Consider the following 24,263-nt stretch of genomic DNA (forward strand, 5'->3'; position numbering starts at 1 on the left):
CTGAGCATCAGGGACCTTTTCGTCTCCTGGTTGAGCTCCGTTGCTTTCTCCTTAAAGCTGTGAAGATTTCGGGCTGAGCTGCTTAGCAAGGTAAATCTCTGTATCACATGCAAAGATCCACCTTCAAGAAACAAAAGGCTGTCACCTTTCCCAGGGGGATTAGCAGCAAGACAGCTCCTGTCTTAACGCCTCACATGGATTACATTCACATGGCCAGGATGGCAACATCCATGCTGCAAACCAACCCAAGCAGATGGCTGTCTTCGGGGGTTCCGGCAAAGGTAATGTATAACACTGTGATGCGTCTCCAAAGTAGTCAACTTACTGTGATTTCATTAAAAATTATTACCTACTACCCGATCTCCAAAGATCTCTGGGCAGCTTTATAGCAAAATCAGTTCATGTTGTCCCCAAATTTCGTTGTTGTTTTGGGGGTCTTTGCATCTCTCATCTGATTAAGGGTCTCCGAAGAAGTTCAGAATACAGTTGGCCGATGCAACTTTGACATTTTCGGATTTGATTATTCATGCATTTGGTTAATATATTCTCTCCAGGGATCTTGAAATCCTCCAGCGCAACTTTGCTAAAGTTGACCATAGAGTCACGCTGGAAGACCTAGAGATTGCTAGAGAAAACACTTCTCTGGGCATTTGCAGGTCCTCCGGTGCAATTTATGGTCAATTTCTGCTGGATTTTGGCCATAGGTTCCCACTGGAGGACCTTGAGATTCCTAGAGAAAACACCTCTCTGGGCATTTGTAGGTCCTCCAGTATTGTTCTGTGGTCAACTTCTGCCAACTACAATGCAGAAAATACATCTTGCGAGCTTCTGAATCTTCCCAGGCTTCTTCACCAGGCAAAGATGCTTTTACAAAATCACACAGGAGAAGAAAAGTGAGGCTATTAGGCCTACATTTTGTCCCAGATGTTACTTCTGTTGTCAGCGAAGACGGTGCGGAGGGATTTCAATGCCGGCAGAGGCCTCTCCCCAAAGGGCATAAAAGGCAAGCAATAAAATTTCAAATCCATTAGCAGCAGCAGCAGAGTAATGAAAGAAAGAAAGGAGGCTTAAGTGAAGCTATTCTGGCAAGCAGGAGGAGCATTTTGGCCACCGGCCATCGCTAGGAATTGGCTTCCTTCGCCGCAGTTCTGTTAGATTTCACAAAATTGGCAAGCGGCTTCTCTGAAAAGCTTGGTTCAGGGTTTGGGAAGAAGGAAGATGGAGGAACACGCTTGCAAGCTGGTACTTCCAAACAAATCAATGTCTTCCTTAACAGGAATGGGAAAATGGGGTGAGTCTGGGGTGTGTGTGTGTATTGCTGGTGTGGGTCTTGCAAACCTGCAAATTTCCACAGAAAAGGCCTGGTCAGGTTCTCTTTTAGAAAAAGCTGGTGTTTTTAAAATGCTTCGGTTGTGCATTCCTGCAGTCCAAGCGGTTGGGATGGATGACCGTTGGGGGTCCCTTCCAACCCCCTCGTTTCTTCCTCGCAGGCTGAATCCATTTGCAAGGGGTCTGTTTCAAGCTTTTAGGTCAAACCTTCCCCTTTTAAAAATGCAGATTCCCAACAGAGCCCTGCAGAAAAGTCCCTGTCTGTGTGGATGGGCCTCCCTTGGACCTCTGCTTTCAGGGGTCTCTGGTTCTTTGCAGGAGGAGATTGTTGCAAGGAAGAGACTCCAAGACTGTTTTCTCGATGAGCGTACAGCTTGCCTTGGGGTCCCTTCCAACTCTAAGGGTCTATGGATTCTCCTTCATTTGGGGGTGTTTCCGTTGAATCTTCTCACGCGGCAAAAGGAAGCTGGATTGGATGGCCCCTTGGGGTCTCTTTCCAGCTCCAAGGTTCGGTGATTCTATGCTCTCTGGCAGCCTGGCTGAGCTCAGCAGTGGGCTTTCACTTCTGATTAAGCCTTGAGATGCATTTGAGCGAGGAGGGTCTGCGTCTCTGTCTTTGTGCCTTTGCACTGCATGCATGTGTCTTGTGTCTTTCTTGCATCCAGTTGACAGGCGGTTGTGATGCAATAGAAAAAGAACCCACCTCTGACTTAAGGAGAATCCCCACCTGAAATCTCCAGAGAATGTGGCATGGGAGTGAGTGCGGGATGTACTGTATATACTCTCTCTCTCTGTGTATATATATATATATATATATATATATATACACATACTGAGTAAGCCTTGGTCCATTTACATGTTGCTCTGTGTATTCTGGTTGAATGGCAAGGCCTCAGGATATCTAATTACTTAATGATCCATTGTCTGCTGGGAAATCCTCCTGATTCTGGCTGGTTTTCATTTGCACTTGCTGGGTCTTGGTTTTGGTGTTTTTCAGGACTGGGAGCCAAACTTTGTTGACTTTCAGGGTTCCTTCTTTCCTGTTGAAGTGATCCAAGTGTCTATGGATTTCAACGGCCTCCATGTGCATTCTGACCGGATAGTGGTTGGCATGGTCCAACATTTCACTGTTTCCAAACAGCAACTTTATGCCCAGGATGGTTTATAAGGTGTTCTGCTCCTGCTGATTCTTCTGGCTGACCCACTCTGGGCATAGGTAGAGTGCCAAGGCTTATCAGGAGGAGGAGTACTCCCCAAACCAGGGCAAAACTCCCTCTTCCCACCCACCCCCTTTGCACTCTGCGTACGCCTAGAGGCACGACCCACCCAGGGGATGATGGATGTTGGCTGCAGAGGGGGGCCGCCTCCCATCCATTCATCCATCCATTCTTTCACTGATTCACCCAGCCTCTCTTGTGCACCAGCACCATTTTCCCATGGCTCCAGGGGCCCTGATCCAGGAGTAGGACAAAGAGAGGAAGGAGGGGGAGGAGAAAGAGAAAAAGGAGAAGGAGAAAGAGAGGAGGAGGAGGAGGAGAAAGAGAAGGAGAAAGAGAAAGAGAAGGAGCAGAAGGAGAAGGAGAAAGGGAAAGAGGAGAAAGAGAAAAAGAAGGATAAAGAGGAGGAGGAGGAGAAAAAAGGAGGAGAAAAAGGAGGAGGAGAAAGAGGAGGAGAAAGAGAAGGAGGAGAAAAAGAAGAAGGAGAAAGAGAAGAAGGAGAGGGGAAAGGGGTGTTGGCACAAGGCGGTGCCAGGGGATTGCCCGCCCAGCCAGCCCTGGCCAGCAGCGAGGAGGAGGAAGAAGAAGAAGAATAGAAGAAGAAGAAGCCCCAGCATCCAGCCCTGGTAAGGTCCTCCTTTGGGCGCGATCCTCTGCACCAGAGAAGGCATCCCTCCTTCCTTCCCTCCCTCCCTCCATCTCTATTGTTTGCCTTCTGGTGGGGCTGGAAGGGGGAGATCATAGGCAATGGGTGCCTTTTTTGGGGGGGGTGTCTGGGTGTGCAGAGGGGGACCCTCCATCCTCCATCTTTGGGACCCTCCCCATCCCTCCCTCCTTCCCTCCCTTCCAGATCTGCAGAGGAGGAAGGCTTGGAGCACCCTCTTCCCAGGCGACCCTCGCCCTCCTTGCAAGAGCTTGGCTGGGGGGGGGGCACTAAGGAGAGCAGCCCCTTCCCCAAAAGAAATAGAAAGACCCCCCCCTCTCCTCCTCCTTTGACATGCCTTTCCCCTCAAGAACCAGCTGGGTCTCATGGCAAGATACATTTGAGAATGAATGCATCACCACCATCATCAATAATAACAATTATAATTATAATTATTTCTAATCATCATCATCAGTAGTAGTAGTAGTAGTACTGAATGTCAGTGGCAAGCTTTTTCAATTTGGCTCGGAACTGATACTGCAACCTTATTTAAGTATTATTATTATTATTATTATTAAATTTAAGTGGCAAGCTTTTGCAATTTGGCTGGGGACTGATCCTGCAACCTCATTGCATTTTAATTTTTTAAAATTATTATTATTGTTGCTATTAAAATGAGTTGCAAACCTGACCATTTTCCCGGGAACTAGTCCTGCAACCTTCTTGCATTATTATTATATCTTTTTAAAAAAATATTATTATTAGAATAAGTTGCAAGCTTTGGCAGTTTTGCTGGGAAATTGATCCGGCAACCGTCTTGTATTGTTATCTTTGATATTTTTTTAAAATCATTTTAAAAATGAGTTGAAAGCTTTGGCAGGTTTGCCAGGAACTGATGCTAAAACCACCCTAAAACCAGGGATTGGGGCACTTTGGGAAATTCACACCGAAGACAAAAGGTGTGCATTATTTGGGAAGGTACAAAGAGAGCAATGGGGCTGGGTTTGCTCCTCCGCCAAAGGGACCCACTTTTCTATCCTCCTGGTATTCCAGGGGATGCTGGTGGTGGTAGTCAAGAGCTGGGCTTGGGGGCAACCGCAACCAGCCCGTCCCTCAACCCCCCCCCCCCGGACTATCTTTCCCATGTCAGTGGGGTTGAGAATTTAAAGTCACTCTCCAAGGTGCTGAAATGGGAAAACCTTCTGGAAAGCTTGCAGGGGGGGAACAAAACCCGGAATGGATTGGCTGCCCTGCTGGCCTGGGAGCTTCAACTAAATGGGTTTCCAAGATGCGTCCGACCTCTCTCTCTGCACTTCAGAATGATGGATTTTTTTTGCTGCAGAAGATTAAAAGGAAAAGGAAGGGGAGAAAGGGAGAGAAATCCGTGGCTGTTGCACCTTATTTTCCTTCTCTCCTCGTCTTAACTCCCCACCAGCATCGTTTCATCCTAGTCCTGATGTTTGCTGCAAAGCTTTTAATGGGGGAAATTGGAAAGCACCGTCCTTTTTCCTTCTTTTTTTAAAAAATGGCTGTGCTTTTAAGATGCCTTTTTAATCCAGTGGTGTCTTGACCCAACGGCGGCTCATTCTGTCGTGTTTTTGCACCAACAGAAGCTTTGGAAAAGAGGAAGCCTTTTCACACCGCTGGAGCATTGCCTGCAAAGGGGCTTTTCTGGGGCTCAGATTCCCAGAATTCGTGAACCACCTGGGGATTCTGGGAGCTGGAGTCCACAAAAGAAAAGCCACTCTGATTGCAGAGGCCTAGCGATGCTCCGCTTTGGCATCTCCAAGGGAAAACTTGGTTTTCCGCAGGGTCAGCAACCTTGGCTCCAGGTTGCAGTCTCTCCAAATGTGGCTTTGGGTTTTGCTGAGTTGTTTTGGGTTGATTAAATGGTTTCCTGGCTCTTTGGAAACAGGTTGGATGGATGGTAACCCTGCCTGCCCTGAAATCTTTGGGTCTGAAAGTCCTGGGGTCAGTTCCAAGTTCTGACGCTCCCAGGTTCTAATTCCTGGATTTGAAAGTCCTGGGTTCAGTTCCAAGTTTGGAAAGTCCTGGGTTCGGTTCCAAGTTCTAATGGCCCTGGGTTCAAAGGCCCAGGTTTGAAGGTCCTGGGTGGGTTTGGTTTCAGGTTGTGAAGGTTCTGGATCCAGTTCCAGGTTCTAAAGGTGCTGGGATCCAGTTCCAAGTTCTGAAAGTCCTGGGTTCCAGTTCTAGCTTCTGAACGTTCTGGGCTCCAGTTCCAGGTTCTGAAGGTCCTAGGATCCAGTTCCAGGTTGTGAAAGTCCTGGTTTCCAGTTCTAGGTTCTAAAGGTTCTGGGTTCCAGTTCCAGGTTATGAAGGTCCTAGGATCCAGTTCCAGGTTGTGAAAGTCCTGGTTTCCAGTTCTAGGTTCTAAAGGTTCTGGGTTCCAGTTCCAGGTTATGAAGGTCCTGGGATCCAGTTCCAAGTTCTGAAGGTCCTGGGTTCCATTCCAAGTCTCCCCAAGCAGAAATAACTCTGAGCACCATCCTGTTGGGGGCGCTATTCCAGTGCAATTATGCAGACAGTGATAATTGGAAGGCACCAGGGAGAACTTAGGGTCGCCATAAGTTGGAAACGACTCAAAGGCACAATATGATCGGGGGGCCTTTGGAGGCAAGATCTCAGTGCTGTTGCTTTCTAATTACATGATGTGTCTCCTTCTCTGGAGAAGCCACTTCTCACCCTGACAGTCCACTCACTCCTGACGCCGCAACCGGCCAGAATGGGCAAGCGTCCACCAGTTTATCTGCCAACATATTTTGCAAATCGGTCACAGCTGGGCATGGGTCCATCCCTCGTAATTCCCTGAGGACTCCGATGGAAAAAGCCTCTTCCTGCTCAGGGAATTGCTGGAAAACTTTTGAGAGGAGACAGCAGTGGGACCAAAGGAGGCATACTTTGCCTCCGCCGTCACGGATTGGGTCCTCAAACTGTACTATAGCTCATCTTCCTTTGGATTTATTGCATGTTCTCCTTCTCCAAAACGGCTCTCCTCTTTCTCATTTTAGTTTGTTGTGGCACTGGAGCTCTCAGGCTGGGAAGGCTAAACCTCACGCAAAGCCATGGCTGTTAAAGTGGCGTCCAACCGCTTTATTTCTGCAATGTGGACATACCCAGTGTGGCATAGTGGTTTGGGTGTTGGGAACTAGGACTCTGGAGGCCAAGGATCAAATCCAAGCTCAGCCATGGAAACCCACTGGGTGGACCTTGGGCAATAAGTCACACTCTCTCCACCTCAGAGGATGGCAATGGCAAACCGCCTTTGAAGAAACTTGCCAAGAAGATCCCATGATATGGCCTTTGGGTCACTGTAAGTCAAAAACAACTCAAAGGCACACAACAACAAGAACAACAGACGCATCCTTCGTGTGACACCAATTCAACGAATGCATTGGTGTATGTATGTGTGATGCTTCTCTTAGCTGCTTTTCTTGGTATGTGCCATCAAGCTAGTTTGGATTTACCATGACTTTCTGAACGGAGGACTTCCAAGAGATGCCGATATTGGGACCCCGGCTCAGGTCTTGCAAACTCGTGGGCGCCATCTCCCAGAAGTAAACATTCCCCTTTCCAGACCCAACAACAACTTTTCAACAAACCTCTCACCAGGCCCTCTGCCACTTTCCTGAAAACAAAATCCAGCTACCGCTTAGCTCCGGCCTGGATATAAATTATATTTCTGGAAGTGTATGAAAGATCCATTACTCACCCCAAAGGCCTCATAATCCCTCTGGGAGCATTCGCTCCATGGCCATGCTGTCCATTTAATCACCCAGGCGAGGCATTGGGTGCCCTGTGCACCATCCTTTCCATCATTCTGCTTTCCCTGGTGTCGTTTGAACACAGGACCGAAAGGAGAAACCAAGAATTTGCACCCTCCTTATGCTTTCTTTTCTGGGGTCAAAGAGACCGCGAAACCTTTGCAACAACTCCTGGAAAGGACGTTTCCTAAATTTCTGTTAGAGATTTGGCTTGTAAGGCCTCTGTGCCTTACTCACTTACTTACTTACTTACAGGTCTCTGTGTTAAGACTCCAAAATCTCCTTCTCTGGAGTAGGAGACATGTGTTACTCATTGGTAATCAATCCAATGCTCGCTCTGTTTGAGCCTCTGTTTGAGGAAAGACTACTAATGCTGGCTGCATCCGCACTGGAGAAATAACCCGGTTTGGCACCGATTTATTCCACTCTGGGCCCACAACAAACTCCAACTCCCAGAAGTCCATAGCCTTGAGCCATAACATTTAAAGCGGTGCCAAACCAGTTAGTTCTCTAGTGCGGATGCAGACACTGTTATGTTTTCTGCTGCTTCCAGTAAAGTAAGCTCTTGTGTGAACCTCTGTCTCCTGGATGTTGTTGTGTTTTACAAGGGAATAGAGGGGGTGAGATGATAATAAGGGTTATATTGCTGAAGGAAGTACAACCAGCAATAACCTTAACCATTTCTTACATGGTTCCTTGCAAAGGTGGGCCATAAGTGGCCCCCCAGGTTGGGTTTTTGGATCCTCTGTCCCACCAAACTAACCTTATCCTGGTCCTCCCCAAAGAATGAATTGCCTCTGCTGCAATAGGTTTGTCTAAGTTTCTGGTCACTTCGTTGCTTTTAGGGCTTCATCCACATTGCAGGGATAATGCTGTTTGATGCAGCTGTGGCTCCATGCTATGGGATCTTGGGATATATAGTCTATTGTGGCATCTGACAGAGATGCCTCAATTACTCACAAAACTACAAATCTCGCCATTCCATAACATGGAGCCGGTGCACTTAAAAGCAATATCAAGCTGCATTATTTCTGCAGTGCAGATTAACCTTAGCTTTTGTTGCTTTGGGAGGGGGGCATGCAACTTTGGACCAAGATGTCAAGGGTCCGGGACCATTTCACCTCCACCATTCCCCCTTTCGGACGAAGTTTAGACCGGCGCATGATTTGCACCCGGGTTTCAACGGTTGCACAATCCTCCCTCTTTCCACCTTTTGCAATTTGGAGGAACATTTCCCAACATCAAAGAGGCAAGACTTTGGTCTGCAGAGAAAAGGCAGAAAGGAGGTTTCTTCCAGGAAAGAGAGAACAAGTTGTTCAGGCCGGGCCACTGAGTTTAATGTCGTTCCGATAAAGAGAGAAGAAAAAAGCCAAGCCGTTTGAGAGCCGTGACCTGATTAGAAAAATGTGTCGCTGATTAATCCAGGGAGCTTTCATCAATTAAATCTGCACCGAAGAGGAACCAAACCTTCGTTCCTTTGTCTGGCAAGGAGGAAAAACGGGGGGAGGGGGATCCTTTTGCATTTAGATCGTTGGGTCCCAGGGTTGCAAGGGCCCCCAAGGGTCATCCAATCCAACCCCCTGCCATGCAAGAAGACACAAAGCGCGTCCAGTTTGGGGCACTGCAATTCAAGAAAGAGACAGACAAGCTGGAAAGTGTCCAGAGAAGGGTGACCAAAGATGGTGAAAGGTCAGAGTCGCTGCTGTTGTTGTGTGCCTTCAAGTCATTCCTTACACATGGGATTTTCTTGGCAAGATTTGCTCAGAGGAGGTTTGCCATGGCCTTCCCCTGAGGCTGAGAGAGTGTGACTTGAGAGTGCGTTTCATGGCCAAGCTGGTAATCCGAGTCTGGTCTCCAGAGTCTAGTCCAAACACTCAAACCTCTAGGTCTCTAAACAAATGCTAGAGATCCATATTTCTTGACTGTTTTGGTTGTGCATTCCTGCAGTGTGCACGCATGGGATGAATGAGGGTCCCTTGGTTTCTTACTCGCAGCCTGAGTTCATTTACAAGGGGTCTATTTAAAGCTTTTGAGCCACACCGTTCCCTTTTAAATATGCACCACAACCTGCAGAAAAGCCCCTGTGTGTGTAGATCCATTGCCCTTGAATCTCCGCTTTCAGGGGTCTTTGGTTCTTTGCAGGAATGTTGCTGCAAAGAGGAGACTGCCTTTTACACCTGGATTGTCACCTGAGCAAACGGCTGGGTTATATTTAGCCCCTTGGTGTTGGAGAGGTTGCCATGGTAGTCAAAGGGAAGGAAAAGGGGGGAACTGGAGGCCGTGGGGGGCTTGGGGGAATAAAAGGGAATACAATTCCTTTGCAGGGAAACATCAGCATTTCCTCTCCAGTCTCAGCTCACTCCAAACCTGGTTTATTTTTCAGCCAGACTTTGCAAACATCCGGCTCAGGTGCCGCAACAAACTACAAATTCTATGGCACAGAGCCATGGCCGTCAAAGCGGTGTCAAACTGGGTTATTTCTATAGTCCGAATGCAGCTCTCGCTCATAGGGGCCCCATAGATTGAAGCTGGCTAGGCAGCCCAGGGCCCATGGGGAAATTCGGCCCTATCCTTGGCTGGATGATTTCTGCCATGGCCAACTGCCCGCCGTGCCTCCTTCCCCTGGGTCACAACTGGCCCACGGCTCCCAGGAAGGGAAGGCGCTGCTCCAAAGCGCACCATTTGAAACCAAAGCAACGCCCAACGATGTTTTTTTGATTCCAACGTCTGGGTTGGAGCCGCAGGAAGCTTCCCCGATGAACGACTAAATCACGGGCTGACAGAGAAAGTCAACGCCTGAAGGTCAAAGGCGGCTGGGGGTGGGCGAAAGGGCTGCAAAAATAGCAAATAATCCCATGTGCTTTCGTGTTTTTGAAGCAGGGAATTAAATTGTCTACCTGTCTGAGAAAGCTCTCCATTACCTGCTTGCTGGAGGGTGACCTCCAGAGAGAGCAGAGATGAGGAGAGGCACCCTCTTGTCAATACAAGTTGGGTACTTTTGGGGCAGGGTTGGGCAACCTTAGGCCCTGGGGCCTTACCCGGCCTGTGGCCACCCACCCCTTCCTTGTGACCCCATCCTTTGACAGTATCCCATCTTCTCCATAGGTCCAGAGTTGTCCCCTGTGGGTACTTTTGGAGCTCTGCTGCCACCAGCAACCTACAGCTCTCACAATTCCATAACATTCAGCCATGGCAGTTAAAGTGGTGCCAAACGGGATAATTTCCACAATGCGGATGCACCCAACTGTGCTTGTGCCAGTGGAGGAGTTGAGAGAAGGGCCTCTTCTGAGGATCTCAAGACCTAGGCAGACTCATACAAGGATATATGGTCTGTCATATCTTGGACCTGAGCCCTATAAGGGGCTACCTTATACTGTGGGAACTTCAAGAGCTCCAGTGCATGGATGCTCTGAAGATCTGGCCCACCTGGCCTTCTAAGACTACAACAAGTGGCCAACAGGTCCTCGCTTGGGCCACCTTTTTCCGCCAGCGTCCATGGTGGGCTTCTGTCCAGGGCCCAGAAAGGTCTTTCCCTTACTGTATGTCTTCATATGCCTTCAAGTTGCCTTGCATTTCAGAAGGTTTCCTTGGGCAAAGAACCTTCAGAGATGGTTTTGCCAGTTCCTTCCTCTGAAACAGAGTCAACAGCACCTGATATTACTTGGTGGCTTCCCATACAAGTACTAACTAGGCCTGACCTTGCTTAGCTTCTGGTGCAGATCTGGTGCCTTTAGGTTATTTAGGCCTGCTCTAAACAGAGCTTTCTTAGGCAAGGAATCCTAAGGAGATGGTTTTGCCAGTTCCTTCCTCTCTAAGGGCATCTCACCAACTCTACTTCTGGCTCCCTCCTTTTCTATTTTTCCACATTCTTTCCTTTCACGATTGCCTGGCCGCTGTTCTCTGCCTCTTCCTCCTTCTCTTCTCTCCTCCTTTCTTTCTCTCCCTGTCTCTCAGCTTCTTCCTCAGTTCGGTGCCAGCCTGCCAACCCTGCCCGCCTACCATATCCCCAAACCATATGCTCCCATCCCTGAGGAGGTTGGTTGCGGCTGGGGAGATTGGGGACTTGTGTTGCAGACTGGCAATTGCTTTGCCAGCGCAGTGGGTGGTGATAGCTGAGGGGAGACAGCCTTTGCTTGGCATCTCCGGAGACAGCGTGGGTGCCAGCGAGTGCATGGCACACTCATGCCCACACAAGGCATAGCAATGGCAAGTCTAGGGTAGATGGTTCCTTCCCTGTAGGAAGCATTAGGATGGTTCCTGGGGGTTTATACTGGTCCCAGCAGCCCTCTGGAAGAATACTGGAATATGTTTGATGCAATAACGTTATTAATGTACTGTATATACTTTGTAAATAGACCTCATGTATACATTGAGGGCAGGTTTGGGGGACAACATTATGGATTTTGATATAACCCATATCAGTTGAAGGCAAAGTCTAGAGGCACGTAACAAAGGATCTAAAGGACAAAGCAAAGGAAAACAATGGCAAAGAAGTAACAAAATTCCAGCAAGAATAACTGTTTGTGCTTATCCTAAGGAATGGATGGATGAGAGAATAGAAGGACATCAATACTTCCAGGAAAGATTATATTCTTGTCTTTCACCAGGGGATGGTTTCTTCTTCAATAAGAGTTAAAGTACAGTACCTACATTGACCTGTGGATAAGTTGACTCAGTTTTTGGGGGGTCAATTTTGTGAATAGCATTTCTAGTCTTTTGCACGAATACATACAGTATATATACGTTATTGCAGATTTAAAGCTGGGCTGGGCTTTCTCTTTCTGTGCTTGACCAACCTTCTCTCTCTTGCAGAACCATGGCCTCTGCCCTATTGCCCAGCGCTGTGGACCCCTTGTACCTTTGGCGGGACCCTCCGTTCCCTTTGACGCCCCGCTGATGGAACCGTCCGGTTCATAGGATGCCGTGCCTTCACTCCTTCCCTCCCACCATATTGTCCTCCCCACCTGTTGCTGGAAGGGGAGTCCTCCGCCCTCCACCATGAACCATGACCAGGTCCTGGAGAGCAACGCGGTGGCGTGGCTGGTCTGTTCGGGCCTCTCGGGGCTGGCCAACGCCTGGGGCATCCTCAGCGTGAGCGCCAAGCAGAAGAAATGGAAGCCGCTGGAGTTCCTTCTCTGCACCTTGGCCGGGACCCACATCCTTAACATTGCCATCCCCATCACCATGTACTCGGTTGTCCAGCTCCGCCGGCAACGCTCTGACTACGAGTGGAACGAGGGCCTTTGCAAGGTCTTCGTCTCCACCTTCTACACCTTGACCCTGGTCACTTGCTTCTCCGTCACTTCGCTCTCCTACCACCGCATGTGGATGGTCCGCTGGCCAGTCAACTACAGGTAAGCTTTCCCTCCTTGACCAGGTTTTGTATGTGTAGGGGAGTTGTTTTGCAAAGTCCCATGAGTCCTATGGGTTAGTGAAGCCAAGGTGGTGCAGTATTTTGAGTGATGGACTAGGACTCTGGGAGACCTAGGTTCAAATTGTGGCTTGGTCATGGAAACCCACTGAGCAAGTCACATTATTTCAGCCTCAGAGGAAGGCAAGGGTAGCAAGCCACCTCTGAATAAATACACTTGCCCCCCTACATTAGCAGCTTTGACCTTTGCAGAGATTTGATCAATACGTTCTCTCTATAGAGATTCCTAGAGAGAACATAGAGCACTTGTCTAAGGATTTGTAGGTCATCTGGCACAATTCTGTGGTCACTAGAATACCTTGAGGATTCCTAGAGGAAACACTTCTCAAGCCATTTGTGGGTCCTCTAGCATGAGTCTATGGTCAAATTGTGTCAGACATTGACCACAGAGTTCTTCAGGAGGACTTAGAAATTCCTAGAGAGGTGTTCTTTCAGGTTAAAAAAAAGGTGTTGTTTTTTTTTAATTTGGGTTTTTTCCTCTTTCATGAGGGTCCTCTGCCCCTAACCCCAGAAAATGTGGAGGGCCAACTGTATAGGCCATGAAAAACCTATGAGTATGGCACAGTGGTCTGGATATGAGACTCCAGGAGAACAGGGTCTGAAAACCTGAAGCAGGGATTTGAACCCTGGGTGTCCAGATTCATAGTCCAGCCCGCAAACCATGCTGGTCTGTTTACTCCACGCTAAAGAGTGGTTCTCTTTCCTCTCCAGGTTAAGCAACACCAAAAAGCAAGCCGTCCACACGGTGATGGGCATCTGGATGGTGTCCTTCATCCTCTCCACGTTGCCAGCTGTGGGATGGCACGACACCACCGAGCGCTTCTACGCCACCGACTGCCGCTTCATCGTCACCGAGATCGGCCTGGGCTTCGGTGTCTGCTTCCTGCTCCTCATCAGTGGCAGCGTGGCCATGGGGGTCATCTGCGTGGCCATCACCCTCTTCCAGACCTTCTCCATCCAGGCGGGGAACAACGTCGACAAGAACAAGTTCAATGTGCCCACCATCGTGGTGGAGGATGCCCAGGGGAAACGCCGCTCGTCCATCGATGGGTCGGAGCCCATCAAGACCTCCCTGCAGATCACCTACTTAATCACAGGCATCGTTTTCATCTATGACTTCCTCATGGGATTCCCTATCCTGGTGAGTACACCGATGGTTACAGGGGAGCATTGAGGTGGGCTGGGGAAACACCAAGGATTCAAGCCTGATTGTTGGTGGTTGTGTGATCTGCGGTCAGTTCAGCTCCAATTTATGGTGACCCTATGAATGGGAGACCTCTGAGAGAGACCCCCTTCCTCTCCAGGCTAAGCAACACCAAAGAAGCAAGACATCCACACAGTCATGGATGGTCTCAACCCATCTTCTCAGGCCTTGCCAATTCTTGAGCAAGGCTGCAAGTTTCCCAGGGAATAGGATTGTTGCTGTGTGCCTTCAGGTCATTTTTGACTTATGGCGACCCTAAGGGGTTTTCTTGGCAGGATTTGTTTAGAAGGATTTTGGCAAGCTGGAACGTGTCCACAGAAGTCTGGATACCAAGACTTACGAGGAGATGACTGAGAGAGCTGGATATTTTTAGCTTGGAGAAGTGAAGACAGAGGGGACTTGGAATACTTTTAGGTATTTCTGGAAAGCTGGGATGTGGGCCATGCAAATTTCCAAGCAGCTTTTCTTTTGGAAACGGAGCACAAGGAGTGGATCTCTTCTCTTCCTTGTCCCTTGAAGCTCAGCCCTTCCGGTGCCTCCCTCGCATCCTTTGGAAAACAGAGATCTTGCCAAGACTGGATTCCAGACCTCCCATAAAATGACTTCCCAGGACCTTGGCCCTGACCCAGTCAGACCCTTTCGGCAAAGCTTCGCCGCTTCCGGATGGTCTGGATATTGGGTTATAAAGTTGTTAGAAGAGTGCTGTCCAGGTCTTTAAACAGAGGTTGATGGGCCTCTTCCAGGGATGTTTTAGTTGTGTCTTGTTGGTTGGACTAGGTGACCCTTGGGGTCCCCCACAACTATTTTTCCATTTTCCTTTTTATACGTCAAAATGAAAATGTCATTTCTCTCCTTCCTTCGTTCCTTCTTCCTCCGGCAAAACTTTCCCTACCTCAGAAAACCCAGCAATTGTCTCTTCCCCGTCTGCTAATTTCTTTATTTCATTATTATTATGTTTTCCGAAGCTTCAAGCCTGTTGGCAGAGCTGCCGCCGCGTACCAGGGAGTGACATTTCATACTCAATTTATGAAGATCAAATTAAGTTAATCTGCATGAGGCTTTTCGCTGGGGGCGTTAATGAAACCTTGATTAACCGGAGGCAAAGCACTCGATGAATATAGAAACGTCTGAACCCGCTCTGCTCTTTTCTTCCAGCCATCCTCACCCCTTCCAAGCCTCCAATTGGAATCCAAAAGCTGTTCATAATTGGGTATTTTGTCATGACGACTTCTAGCTGTCCGGACATAGTTCGGAGTCTTTGAACTACTGGGATAGATTCTTTCCTTTTGGGGGAATAATGAGAATTTATGGACCATCATCCTTGTTAATTCCATTATACCCAAAAATTAAGCAGCGACTCATAGAATCATAGAGCGTGAAGGGATCTCCAGAGGCCATCCAATTCAACCCTATACTGCCATGCAAGAAGACCCCATCCAAGCCCTCCCTGTGACAGATGGCCATCCAGCCTCTGTTTAAGAACCTCCAAAGAAGGAGACTCCACCACAATCCAAGGAAGTGTATTCCACTATTAAACAGCTCTTACGATCAGGATATTCTTCCTAATGTTTAACTAGAATCTCTTTTCCTGTAGTTTGCATCCATTGCTCCATGCCTTATTCAATCTTGCTCCATCCTCCATACGACTCCCCTTAAACAGGGCTGCCATATCCCCTCTTAACTTCTTCTTCTCCAGATTAAACATACCCAGCTCCCTACGTTTTTATGGGGCTTTATGGTTTCCAGACCCTTCACCATTTTGGTTGCCCTCCTCTGGACGCACTCCAGTTGCTCAGCATCCTTCTTGAATTGTGGTGCCCAGAACTGGACATAATATTCCAGGTCATGTCTGACCAAAGCAGAATCAGGCGGGACTGTGTCTTCCCTCGATCTTGAAGGCACACAACGCAGGCACAAAACTCTCTCCTTCCCAGTGGGGATGATGGTGGGGCAGTTTTTTCTGGGATGTTGACTCAACTTTAAAGGAGTTAGCCAATGCTGAACCCTATTTTAGGAGACTGGGTTCTGCAACCTGGACAGTTCCTTTAGAGTCTGGGCTGGAGCAGAGCCCTTCTAACCAACATGGGAGCCACTTGCCATTGTCCTGGATGACTGAGAGATTTCTCCCCTTGCTAAACCTGGGGTTGTTGGTGCTGTCGTCCTGCAGGTGGTGAGCGTTTCCAGCCTGAAGTTGGACGTGGCCCACGACTGGATGGTGCTGTGCGTCCTCTGGTGCTCTGTGGTGCAATCCCTCCTCCTCCCGCTCTTTCTCTGGGCCTGCGACCGCTACCGGGCCGACATCAAGTCCATCTGGGAGAAATGCCTGGCCATCATGTCCAACGAAGACAGCGGGGAAGGTGAGTCTGGCCGACCCCCGTCCCATCCCATCCCCGGCGCTCCCCACAAATGTGCCTCCATCTGGAGAGAATTCAGAGGTTGGGGGCATTCCTTTTCTCCTTTTTCATGGGTGGGATGCAGAGAGGTCCAGATTGGAAAGAAAGGCCTGTTGGACCCTTCCTTTCGACAACAGTGGAAGCGCTTTTTTCAAAATAACGCATTTTTTAAGGATCACGTGGAGGCAGAAAACAGTTTTGGGATTCCCCAAAAGGAGGAATATTTTTTAACAAAATCAATGCTTAGACAAAAGCCTGATCCTTTCTGAAAGGTAAGAATAGTGGGAGCCAGCATGGTTTAGTAGATTTGAGTGTTGGATTACAACTCTGGAGACCAGGATTCAAATCCCTGCTTGGACACAGAAGCCCACTGGGTGGCCTTAGGTGAGTCACACTCTCTCGGCCCCAATGTCAAGCCCCCTCTGAACTGACGTTGCCAAGAAAACCCCATGAAAGGTTTACATTAGGGCTGTCTTAAAGTCAGGCCAAGTGTGGTGGTGGTGGTGGTGGTGATGATGATGATGATGATGATGATGATGATGATGATAGACCGTCCATTATCTTCCTATCTGCCATATCTCTCTGCTTCCTCCCTCCGTCCCCGGGGACCACAGACAGCAGCCTGGATGGGGCGATCCACGCTGACCTGATCTACGAACGGCCCTACGACTGCAACTTTGCCGGAGACGCGTTGACCTTAGACCACATTGCCAAATACGACTTATCTGCTCTGGAGAGGGGCCTCCCGCAGGTGTACCCCATGAAACCCCCTCCAGAGGATAAAATGCAGTACCTGCAGGTAAGATGGTCCAGTGGAAAACACCTGGTCATCCCTCAAGAGATTTAGAGGAGTCTTTGGTGAAGTGCAAAGGCCACTAACAATCCCATTGCTCCCTCTTTTCTTCTGCAGGTCCCCCCTACCCGACGCTTCTCCCACGACGAAACAGACATCTGGACGACGGGACAGATTTCGGCCTACCTCCAGCACTGGGGGGCCGGCGAGGACATGATGGCTGGCCTGGCCCAGCTTCTCCTCCCGCAGCACAGCTACGACCGCCGGAGGAGCAGCCTCCTTTCCTTCCAGGAGGACGGCCGCCTGTATCGCAAGCGTCGGAAGTCGGCAGCTGAGAGCACCCTCTCCCTCCGGCCCTTCTCCTGCGATGACTACTACAAGGAGTCCAGTGGCTACCGCTGCTTCGGCAAGGAGCAGGGGATGGATTTCATGGATGACTATGATGCCATCCCTAGGAAGACCCCCCTGCGCTCAGCCTCTGTCTCCGTTCTCCCAGAGGCCCTCCAGCGTTGCTCTCCGGCCGCCTCTTTGGCCAACTTCCCCTTGACCTGCTTTGACCGGGAGCCTCAGGGTCTTCTGCGGCCCCTTTCTGCCCAGGGACAGGGGCGCTCCACCTTGAGGGTCCCCGGCACCCTCCTGCCCCAGGACGATGCCAAGGACCAATTCCTGAAAGGGACCACCGGACCCCCTTGTCTCGAGCAGATCCACATCGAGCTCTGCGAGGCCCAGACTCCAGAGAGCCGTCCGGCGAGCAGCTGCTGCTCCGACTCGGAGGGGTTTCGGACCAGCCTCAGTCCCTCCTGGGGGCAGAAAAACGGGAGCAAAGGGAGCAACAGCAGCTTCCTGAGTTCGCCGTCATCTGGGTACGTGACGTTCTACTCGGATTCGAGCGGCTCAACCTCCTAAAAGGAAAGACCTGGAGACCACCGCTGATCCCTTGCTGGGCGTTTCTTACTCTGCTATCCAATGCCTCTTTGTGGAGTGGATTATTATAGCAGGAGACTGGGCCATGCACCAAAGATAACAGATCCCAGTTTCCTCCGTCGCTTTTTATACAAACCAGTAGTGGGTGGGTTTGCGGGTGGGTGGGAGACAAGAGTTGACATGCTTCCAGGGAGCAAGGATTTTTTTGGAAAGGAGTCGAAGCCCCCCAAACTGCATCTCCGTTCCTCTGGGATCACGATGAATTACCTGGCCGAAGGAATCTCTGTTCTGATATTTTCCCTCCAACAAAATGGGGGAGGCTGGTCAGCCGTTACCCCGTTTTTCAAAGAATAATCAACCCAACTCCTCTTTTTCCTGGTAATTTAAAAGTTGGTGTAAAATTATGCATGTTTCCCTCACCCCAATATGGAGCAATCCTGCAATGCACATCCTCTGGAAGAGGAAGACCCATTTGGCAAAAGTTGAGGGTTTGTTGTGGGGAGGGAGTGGAGATTTCCTTCAACAAAGTAAAGGAAACCTTTCTCTTGGGTTTCCTTTCCCTCCGCCCTTCGCTCAGGGGGATCTCTTCCCTTGTCCCTTGCTGGCCAAGGGTACCTCTGAGCATGCACAGAAATCCCTGAGCCTGGCTCTGGTCTCAGGCTTCTCCCTCAGGTAGCTTTGAAAACCGTGGTTCCTCTTTTCCATTACGCATGCAGTGGGAGGGCAGCCATTCGAGTCGGCACAGTTTTTGAGGATGAATCCTGTATCGGTTGCATGCATGTGCTGTTTGTCTTGGTTGGAAGGAAAAGGGTTGTATTTGGTGAATAGATGCCCAGAAAAGGAATGAGGGCCAGATGGAAACGGGAAAGGGGTGGGTGGGGTGGGCGAATATTTGTGCATGTCCTGAATGTTTTGGCTTTGATTATTCACTCTTTGTCGGTTTAGAAATCCCCTTTTTCTGTGGAGCAAGGAGGCCTCCCAGTTTGGTCCAGAAAGACCTTGTCTAGAGGGAAGAATAGCATTTTCTGTGCAGAAATTACATTTCTCCATAGAAATGTATTTTGTTTTCTGTGCAGAAAATGCTGTTTCCTGCACACACACAAAAATGCTGTTCTCAATACAAGACAGCCACATGTGAATTTTGTGCCAACAGACTTTGGAAACGGCTTGGTTTTTGTAGACAACGGGCATAGAGAAACCATGATTCAGGAATCACAGAAAGCCATGGTTTAAACAAACCAGGGTTCCCAAGCCAATAACAAACTGTGATTTCATACGGTGGGAAGGAAATTGCAAAAATCATGAATTGCTTCCTTCGTGGAGCAAATTCGTGAAGACATCCCAGGTCCTCCTTTGGTGGCTGAGAAGCGGGAAAAGGTTTAAAGGGAAATCATGTTAAGCGTTGGTGTAAAATTGCCAAGGAAAGATTGGATCTCCTCTCACTTTGCAACTGATCACCCTGAGAGAGAATATTTTAAACATTCAGGTTGTTTGCTACCAGGAACGTTAACCTTTGCCTATATCATCCTTGTGCCCTAGGATGAATAAATGCCTTTTTGCAGGACTCCTTGAGGAACGTCCCTCGGGATTACTCTGCACCCACATTTTTTATTTGCACAGAACTGCAGACCTTTTTGCAATACTACTGCTATCTGGAAAGAGAGATTTAAAAAAAAGAAATGTGTATTTCTGCTTTGAATCATTCCCTGGCACACTTTGTAAAGAGCAAACCCTGGGAGAGAAACCGCACAGAAATCTCGTTGCTGAATTATTTCCCTCTGCGTGTCAGGAAAGCTTTTCCTCTGCAGGGAAATGGATTCAAAAGGCATATCTTTTCCATCCGCAGTTGCTGTTGATGCAAGGGCCGTCGTATATTCTTTGCTAGGGATTTGGCCAGAATTATTTTCCTCCCCAGTTTGGCTGTAAAAGGTGTCCCGTTGTGATATTTGCTTTGGACCGATAAAAAGGATGATCTTACAGTGCAGGGACTTTGCGTTCTCATCCGACCCGGGAGGGATTTTTCTTCTTCTAATGTTCTTCCAAAACCTATGAGTGGAAAGAGATCACCTCTTGGCCATTTCTCCTCTGAAATTAAATTAAGTTTCAGTGGAGTGAGACGGGCCATCTGTTTTAATATTAATACTGCTCCATGCTAATGGAATTGTTCCATTACACACCCTTTTTTATTGGGGGGGGGGGGTCCATTTGCACCCCAAATCTCCAGACTACATTTTCTCAGGATGGGCACATTTGCAAAAATTAGGGGGGTGACCGGCTTTGGACACAAGCCCTGAATAGAGAAAACCTTGCATAGCATAATTGGAAATAGCTGCCCAATGCCATGTTGGTCCTTAACATCTCATCACCAGGTAGACACAGCCTCCATTTTCTTATGGCAAAGAACCGTCCCAGAACAGAATGCTTTTCCAAAGACCTGTAGTCTTACAAGGGGTCCTGAAATATATAGATTGATTCACAATTTATTTTGGAATGCCTTGGCTTTTGAGAAAGGAAAAACCGGCCCCACATAGGGAGAGAAGGGACCATTGTGCATGCATGTAATACGGGGTGCGGGATGTGGAGGCGCTAAGGTTTTGTGGATTTGCACTGAAATTTGTATTGTTTTCAATGGACCACTTTAGTCGATTCATTCCTCTCCCCTTCAATCACCCCCAAACTTTTGGAAAGGAGAAAGAAATTGCAATGGGACGTCCGAGAGGAGAAGCGAAAGACGCACTCCAGGGCAGGGAGTAAACATGTGCCCTGCACAGATCCTGATCCTTTTATCAAAGGCATGTGCCCCTCAAAGAGCAAAACATGTTTCTAGTCCTCATGCTAATGCAAAGTACAGTATCATCCCAAATCCACAAAACAGTGATACCTTTCTTGGGCCAACCCAAATGCACATTATCCATGCTGCAAGCTGTCGAAGCAAAGGTGCTGAAAATGATACAGGAGAAAGAAAGGCAGTGTTTAGTAGATCTGGAAGGCAGTCTTCCTTTTTCCCTACAGCATACTAAATTCACCAAACTACAACTCCTAGGACCCCAGCGGACTGAGCAAAGGAGGTTCAAGGGGTATCAAAGTGCTGTATGGTGTGAGACCTCAAAGTGGTGTGACTTTCCCCAATTGATTTGGAGTCAGAGCGAAGTCTGAAATGTGGATTTTGGCCATGGAGTGGTTTTATCATGAGTCCAGTAACCATCATGCTGGGCTGGGCCTTAACATGAGAAAGAGTGAAGCCATTGCTTCGGGCAGCAAATTCAGGGTATTTTCCTCTTCTGTGGTGCGCAGCACTGTTTCAGATGAGCTTTGTTCCAGAGAAGTGTGACGCCTTTCTCTGATGTACAATAACATCCAAAATCCACAAAACAATGATACTTCATCAGTACAACCAAAATGCACAAAATATGTGGTGCAAGCTTTCAAAGCTCCACTGCCTTTTGGTGTTAAGAATCATACAGGAAAAAATTATCTATCTATCTATCTATCTATCTATCTATCTATCTATCTATCTATCTATCATCTATCGGTTAGTCACAGAATCATACTGGAGGAAAAAAACACACATAAATGTTGCATTTTCTCAAGGTGTTTTTGGTGGTGTTCTTTGGAGGGATAGCTATGCAAGTGGGTCCCTCTCTCCTGGAGAGATAAAATTTGAACTCCATTAGCAATGCAAAAAGCTTCTGAGATCCCGATTGCTCCATTTGTCTTTCTCTGACGTTTGCATTGATAGCCAATGGGACAACCATGCGGCCCTCCGCATTGCACCGCTGATCTCTGGACCCATGGCACTTTTGGACCACACCTCATCTTTAGGAACATCATCCCTGTTCCTTGGTCACTCCTTTTCATCCAAACACTTGCAATCCCAGCTCCTTGTAGGAAACTACATCTCTCTCTCTCTCTCTCTCTCTTTGTATATGGATGTTGTGCCTTCTTAAGGGTTTCAGAGCAACAGTGCTGGTTCTTTGCTATGAATAATGGCGCATCCAGCCGTGAGATGGAAATGCGATGTGTGTAACCCTTTATTGTACTGTATCTTTTAAACTCTTTCTAGTGTCGCGAGGCAATACTTTTCTGAACTCACCAAGATCGCCGTTATCTTGAAAAACTGGATCCTCCATTTTTATTTACTTGCGGGGACCGGGGTTAATAACAGTAGTAGTAGTAGTAGTAGTAGTAATAATAATGGTTTTTAATATCCACCACGAATAAGGCATTCTAGGCAGGCTGTCCCTTACTCCAGCCAAACCAATACCTTTCTTACGGTGTAATGATGGCGGGTGTTTTTGTTATAATCCTTTGAGAGGTGTTTCCAACAAACTTTCTCCATGTGGTTTTTTGCATTTATGCTCGCTGTGGGTTTCCTCCAACACAACGCTCCCCAACCGAGTCTTGGTCAAGTTTCACACTGTGCAAAACAACTTTCTACTATCTGTTGGAGTGTATTTCGTCTTAGGACTGGAAAATGTTCGACCCCTTTCCCCAAACTCTTTGTAGTTTGCTCTCTCAGTCTCAATTGCTCTCTTTTTTCTCCCCCGATTGCTCAAGGGTTTGTTGGTTTGGTTTCTTTCTGTAAAAGACCGAATTAAAAATGACATCCAAAATCCCTCCGGAAATGTTTCTCCTTCTTTCTCCTTCGTTCCCCTCCCTTTTTGTTTTATAAAGGTGAAAACAGGGGGGGAAATAAGTCTTCGCAACTAATGCAGTCTTGGGGTGCATCTGCATTGTAGAAATAATGCAGTTTGACACCGCTTTAAGTCTGTAGCTCCATTCTACGCAATCCGAGGATTTATAGTTTTCCAAAGTCTTTAGTCTTTTCTGCCAAACTACAAATCTGAATATTCTGTAGGATGGAGCCATAACAGTTAAAGTGGTGTCAAACTGAATTATTTTTTAAGTGGTCCCAAACTTTGGTCCTCCAGACGTTTTGGACTTCAGATCCTAGAAAAATGAAATGCACAGATATAGGATGGGGGACACCTGGCTTAAGGAGACAACATGTGAAAGGGATCTAGGAGTCCAAGTAGACCACAAGTTGAACATGAGTCAACAGTGCGATGCGGCAGCTAACAAGGCCAATGCGATTTTAGGCTGCATCAAAAGAAGTATAGTGTCTAGATCAAGGGAAGTCATAGTGCCACTCTATTCTGCTTTGGTCAGGCCCCACCTGGAATATTGTGTCCAGTTCTGGGCAACACAATTCAAAAAGGACATTGAAAAACTGGAGCCATGTGTCCAAAGGAGGGCAACTAAAATGGCGAAGGGTCTGGAAACCATCAAGCCCTATGAGGAAGGACTCAGGGTGCTGGGGGTGTTTAGCCTGGAGAAAAGAAGGTTAAGAGGTGCTATGAGAGCCCTGTTTAAATACTTGAAGGGATGCCATATTGAGGAGGGAGCAAGCTTGTTTTCTGCTGCTCCAGAGACTAGGACCCAATGGAGCAATGGATGCAAGCTCCAGGAAAAGAGGCTCCACCTCAACATTAGGAGGAACTTCCTGAGAGTAAGGGCTGTTCGACAGTGGAACACACTTCTTCCTCGGAGTGTAGTGGAGTCTCCCTCCTTGGAGGTCTTCAGATGGAGGCTGGATGGCCATCTGTCGGGGATGCTTTGATCTGGATTTCCTACATGGCAGAATGGGGTTGGACTGGATGGCCCTTGCGGTCTCTTCCAACTCTGATTCTATGATTCTATGAACTCTTGGGCTACCTGGCTGGGGATTCTGGGAGCTAAAGTCACCTGGAGGACCAAAGTTTGGAAACCAATGGTCTGGACGGCCCTCGAGTCAGAGCCAGAAAACATTACTTTTCAGTCCACGGCTTCCAAAATCTCCAAGGCCAAAGTGGCTAAGGGGATGTTGGGAGTCGTCATCCCAAAAAATATTCACCAAGCTCTGGTCGAGGGCAAAACCTTGCTGTGGGCCTGAGGCAACAATATGTTTTGATCTTCTCCTGACTAGATGTTTTGCTATGGAAAGAGATCTGTGTTTTTGTTGCCTTTGTTTTCACTGACAAAACTGCCTGCGGAGACCGAACAAATGGAGAACAGACGTTTCCAGATGCAAAATCTGTTATGGAAGGCATTGCAAAATGAGAAAGTAATATTTTTCTTCTTTTTGGTGTGTGTGTAAAGGAGGTGTTTCAGCCATTAGTTCCCCCTCTTTGTCTATAGGTACATTTCAGTGAACAGATACATGGCCTGGGCATGACACCTTTAACAAAGTATTTGGTACCAGAGGCAGAAATAGCAAGCAACGAATAGGGAGAGGATCCTGCTTATCCAACCCTGCAAAGAAGGAGAATCCGCCACCCTCCGAAGCAATCTATTCCACCACCGAGCAAATCTTTTGGTCAAGAAATGATTATTCCTAATGTTTAAGGGGCATCTCTGTTTTTGCAATTCTGGATCCATCGGTTTGTGTTGCTGCAAAAAATGAGCACATTTCATCCTCCATAGTATACCCTCCAGATACAGTATTTAAAGATGGCAATCATGTCACTTCTTAAGTCTTTTCTTCTCCAAGCTAAACACACCCAGCTCC

At 48.1% G+C, this 24,263-nt stretch overlaps 1 protein-coding gene across 3 annotated transcripts; it reads left to right on the top strand.

Moving 5' to 3' along the window:
• Positions 1-203: 203 nt before the first annotated feature.
• Positions 204-17,855, top strand: GPR153 (G protein-coupled receptor 153). 3 transcript variants are annotated; one of them, XM_089534496.1, is made up of 6 exons: positions 204-281; positions 11,784-12,325; positions 13,114-13,543; positions 15,774-15,963; positions 16,614-16,798; positions 16,910-17,855. In XM_089534496.1, exons 2-6 carry the CDS (start codon positions 11,970-11,972, stop codon positions 17,696-17,698), a joined length of 1,950 nt encoding a protein of 649 aa, XP_089390622.1. In that variant the 5' UTR covers positions 204-281; positions 11,784-11,969; the 3' UTR covers positions 17,699-17,855. The 3 variants fall into 3 exon arrangements, with proteins under 3 accessions (XP_089390622.1, XP_089390621.1, XP_089390620.1); XM_089534495.1 differs by lacking the exon at positions 204-281 and adding an exon at positions 1,214-1,291; XM_089534494.1 differs by lacking the exon at positions 204-281 and adding an exon at positions 3,015-3,172.
• Positions 17,856-24,263: the final 6,408 nt, after the last annotated feature.

Source organism: Sceloporus occidentalis, unplaced genomic scaffold, assembly GCF_023333645.1.
Source record: "Sceloporus occidentalis isolate IW3139 unplaced genomic scaffold, rSceOcc1.0.p SCAF_8, whole genome shotgun sequence".
Taxonomy (NCBI): Eukaryota; Metazoa; Chordata; class Lepidosauria; order Squamata; family Phrynosomatidae; genus Sceloporus; species Sceloporus occidentalis.

Excerpts from the sequence above, each read along its gene's own strand:
- GPR153 (XM_089534496.1), top strand. The coding sequence starts at position 11,970 with ATGAACCATGACCAGGTCCTGGAGAGCAACGCGGTGGCGTGGCTGGTC. Across the intron at positions 12,326-13,113 it reads CGCTGGCCAGTCAACTACAG|GTTAAGCAACACCAAAAAGC; the intron begins GTAAGCTTTCCC and ends TTTCCTCTCCAG. Across the intron at positions 15,964-16,613 it reads CAACGAAGACAGCGGGGAAG|ACAGCAGCCTGGATGGGGCG; the intron begins GTGAGTCTGGCC and ends CGGGGACCACAG.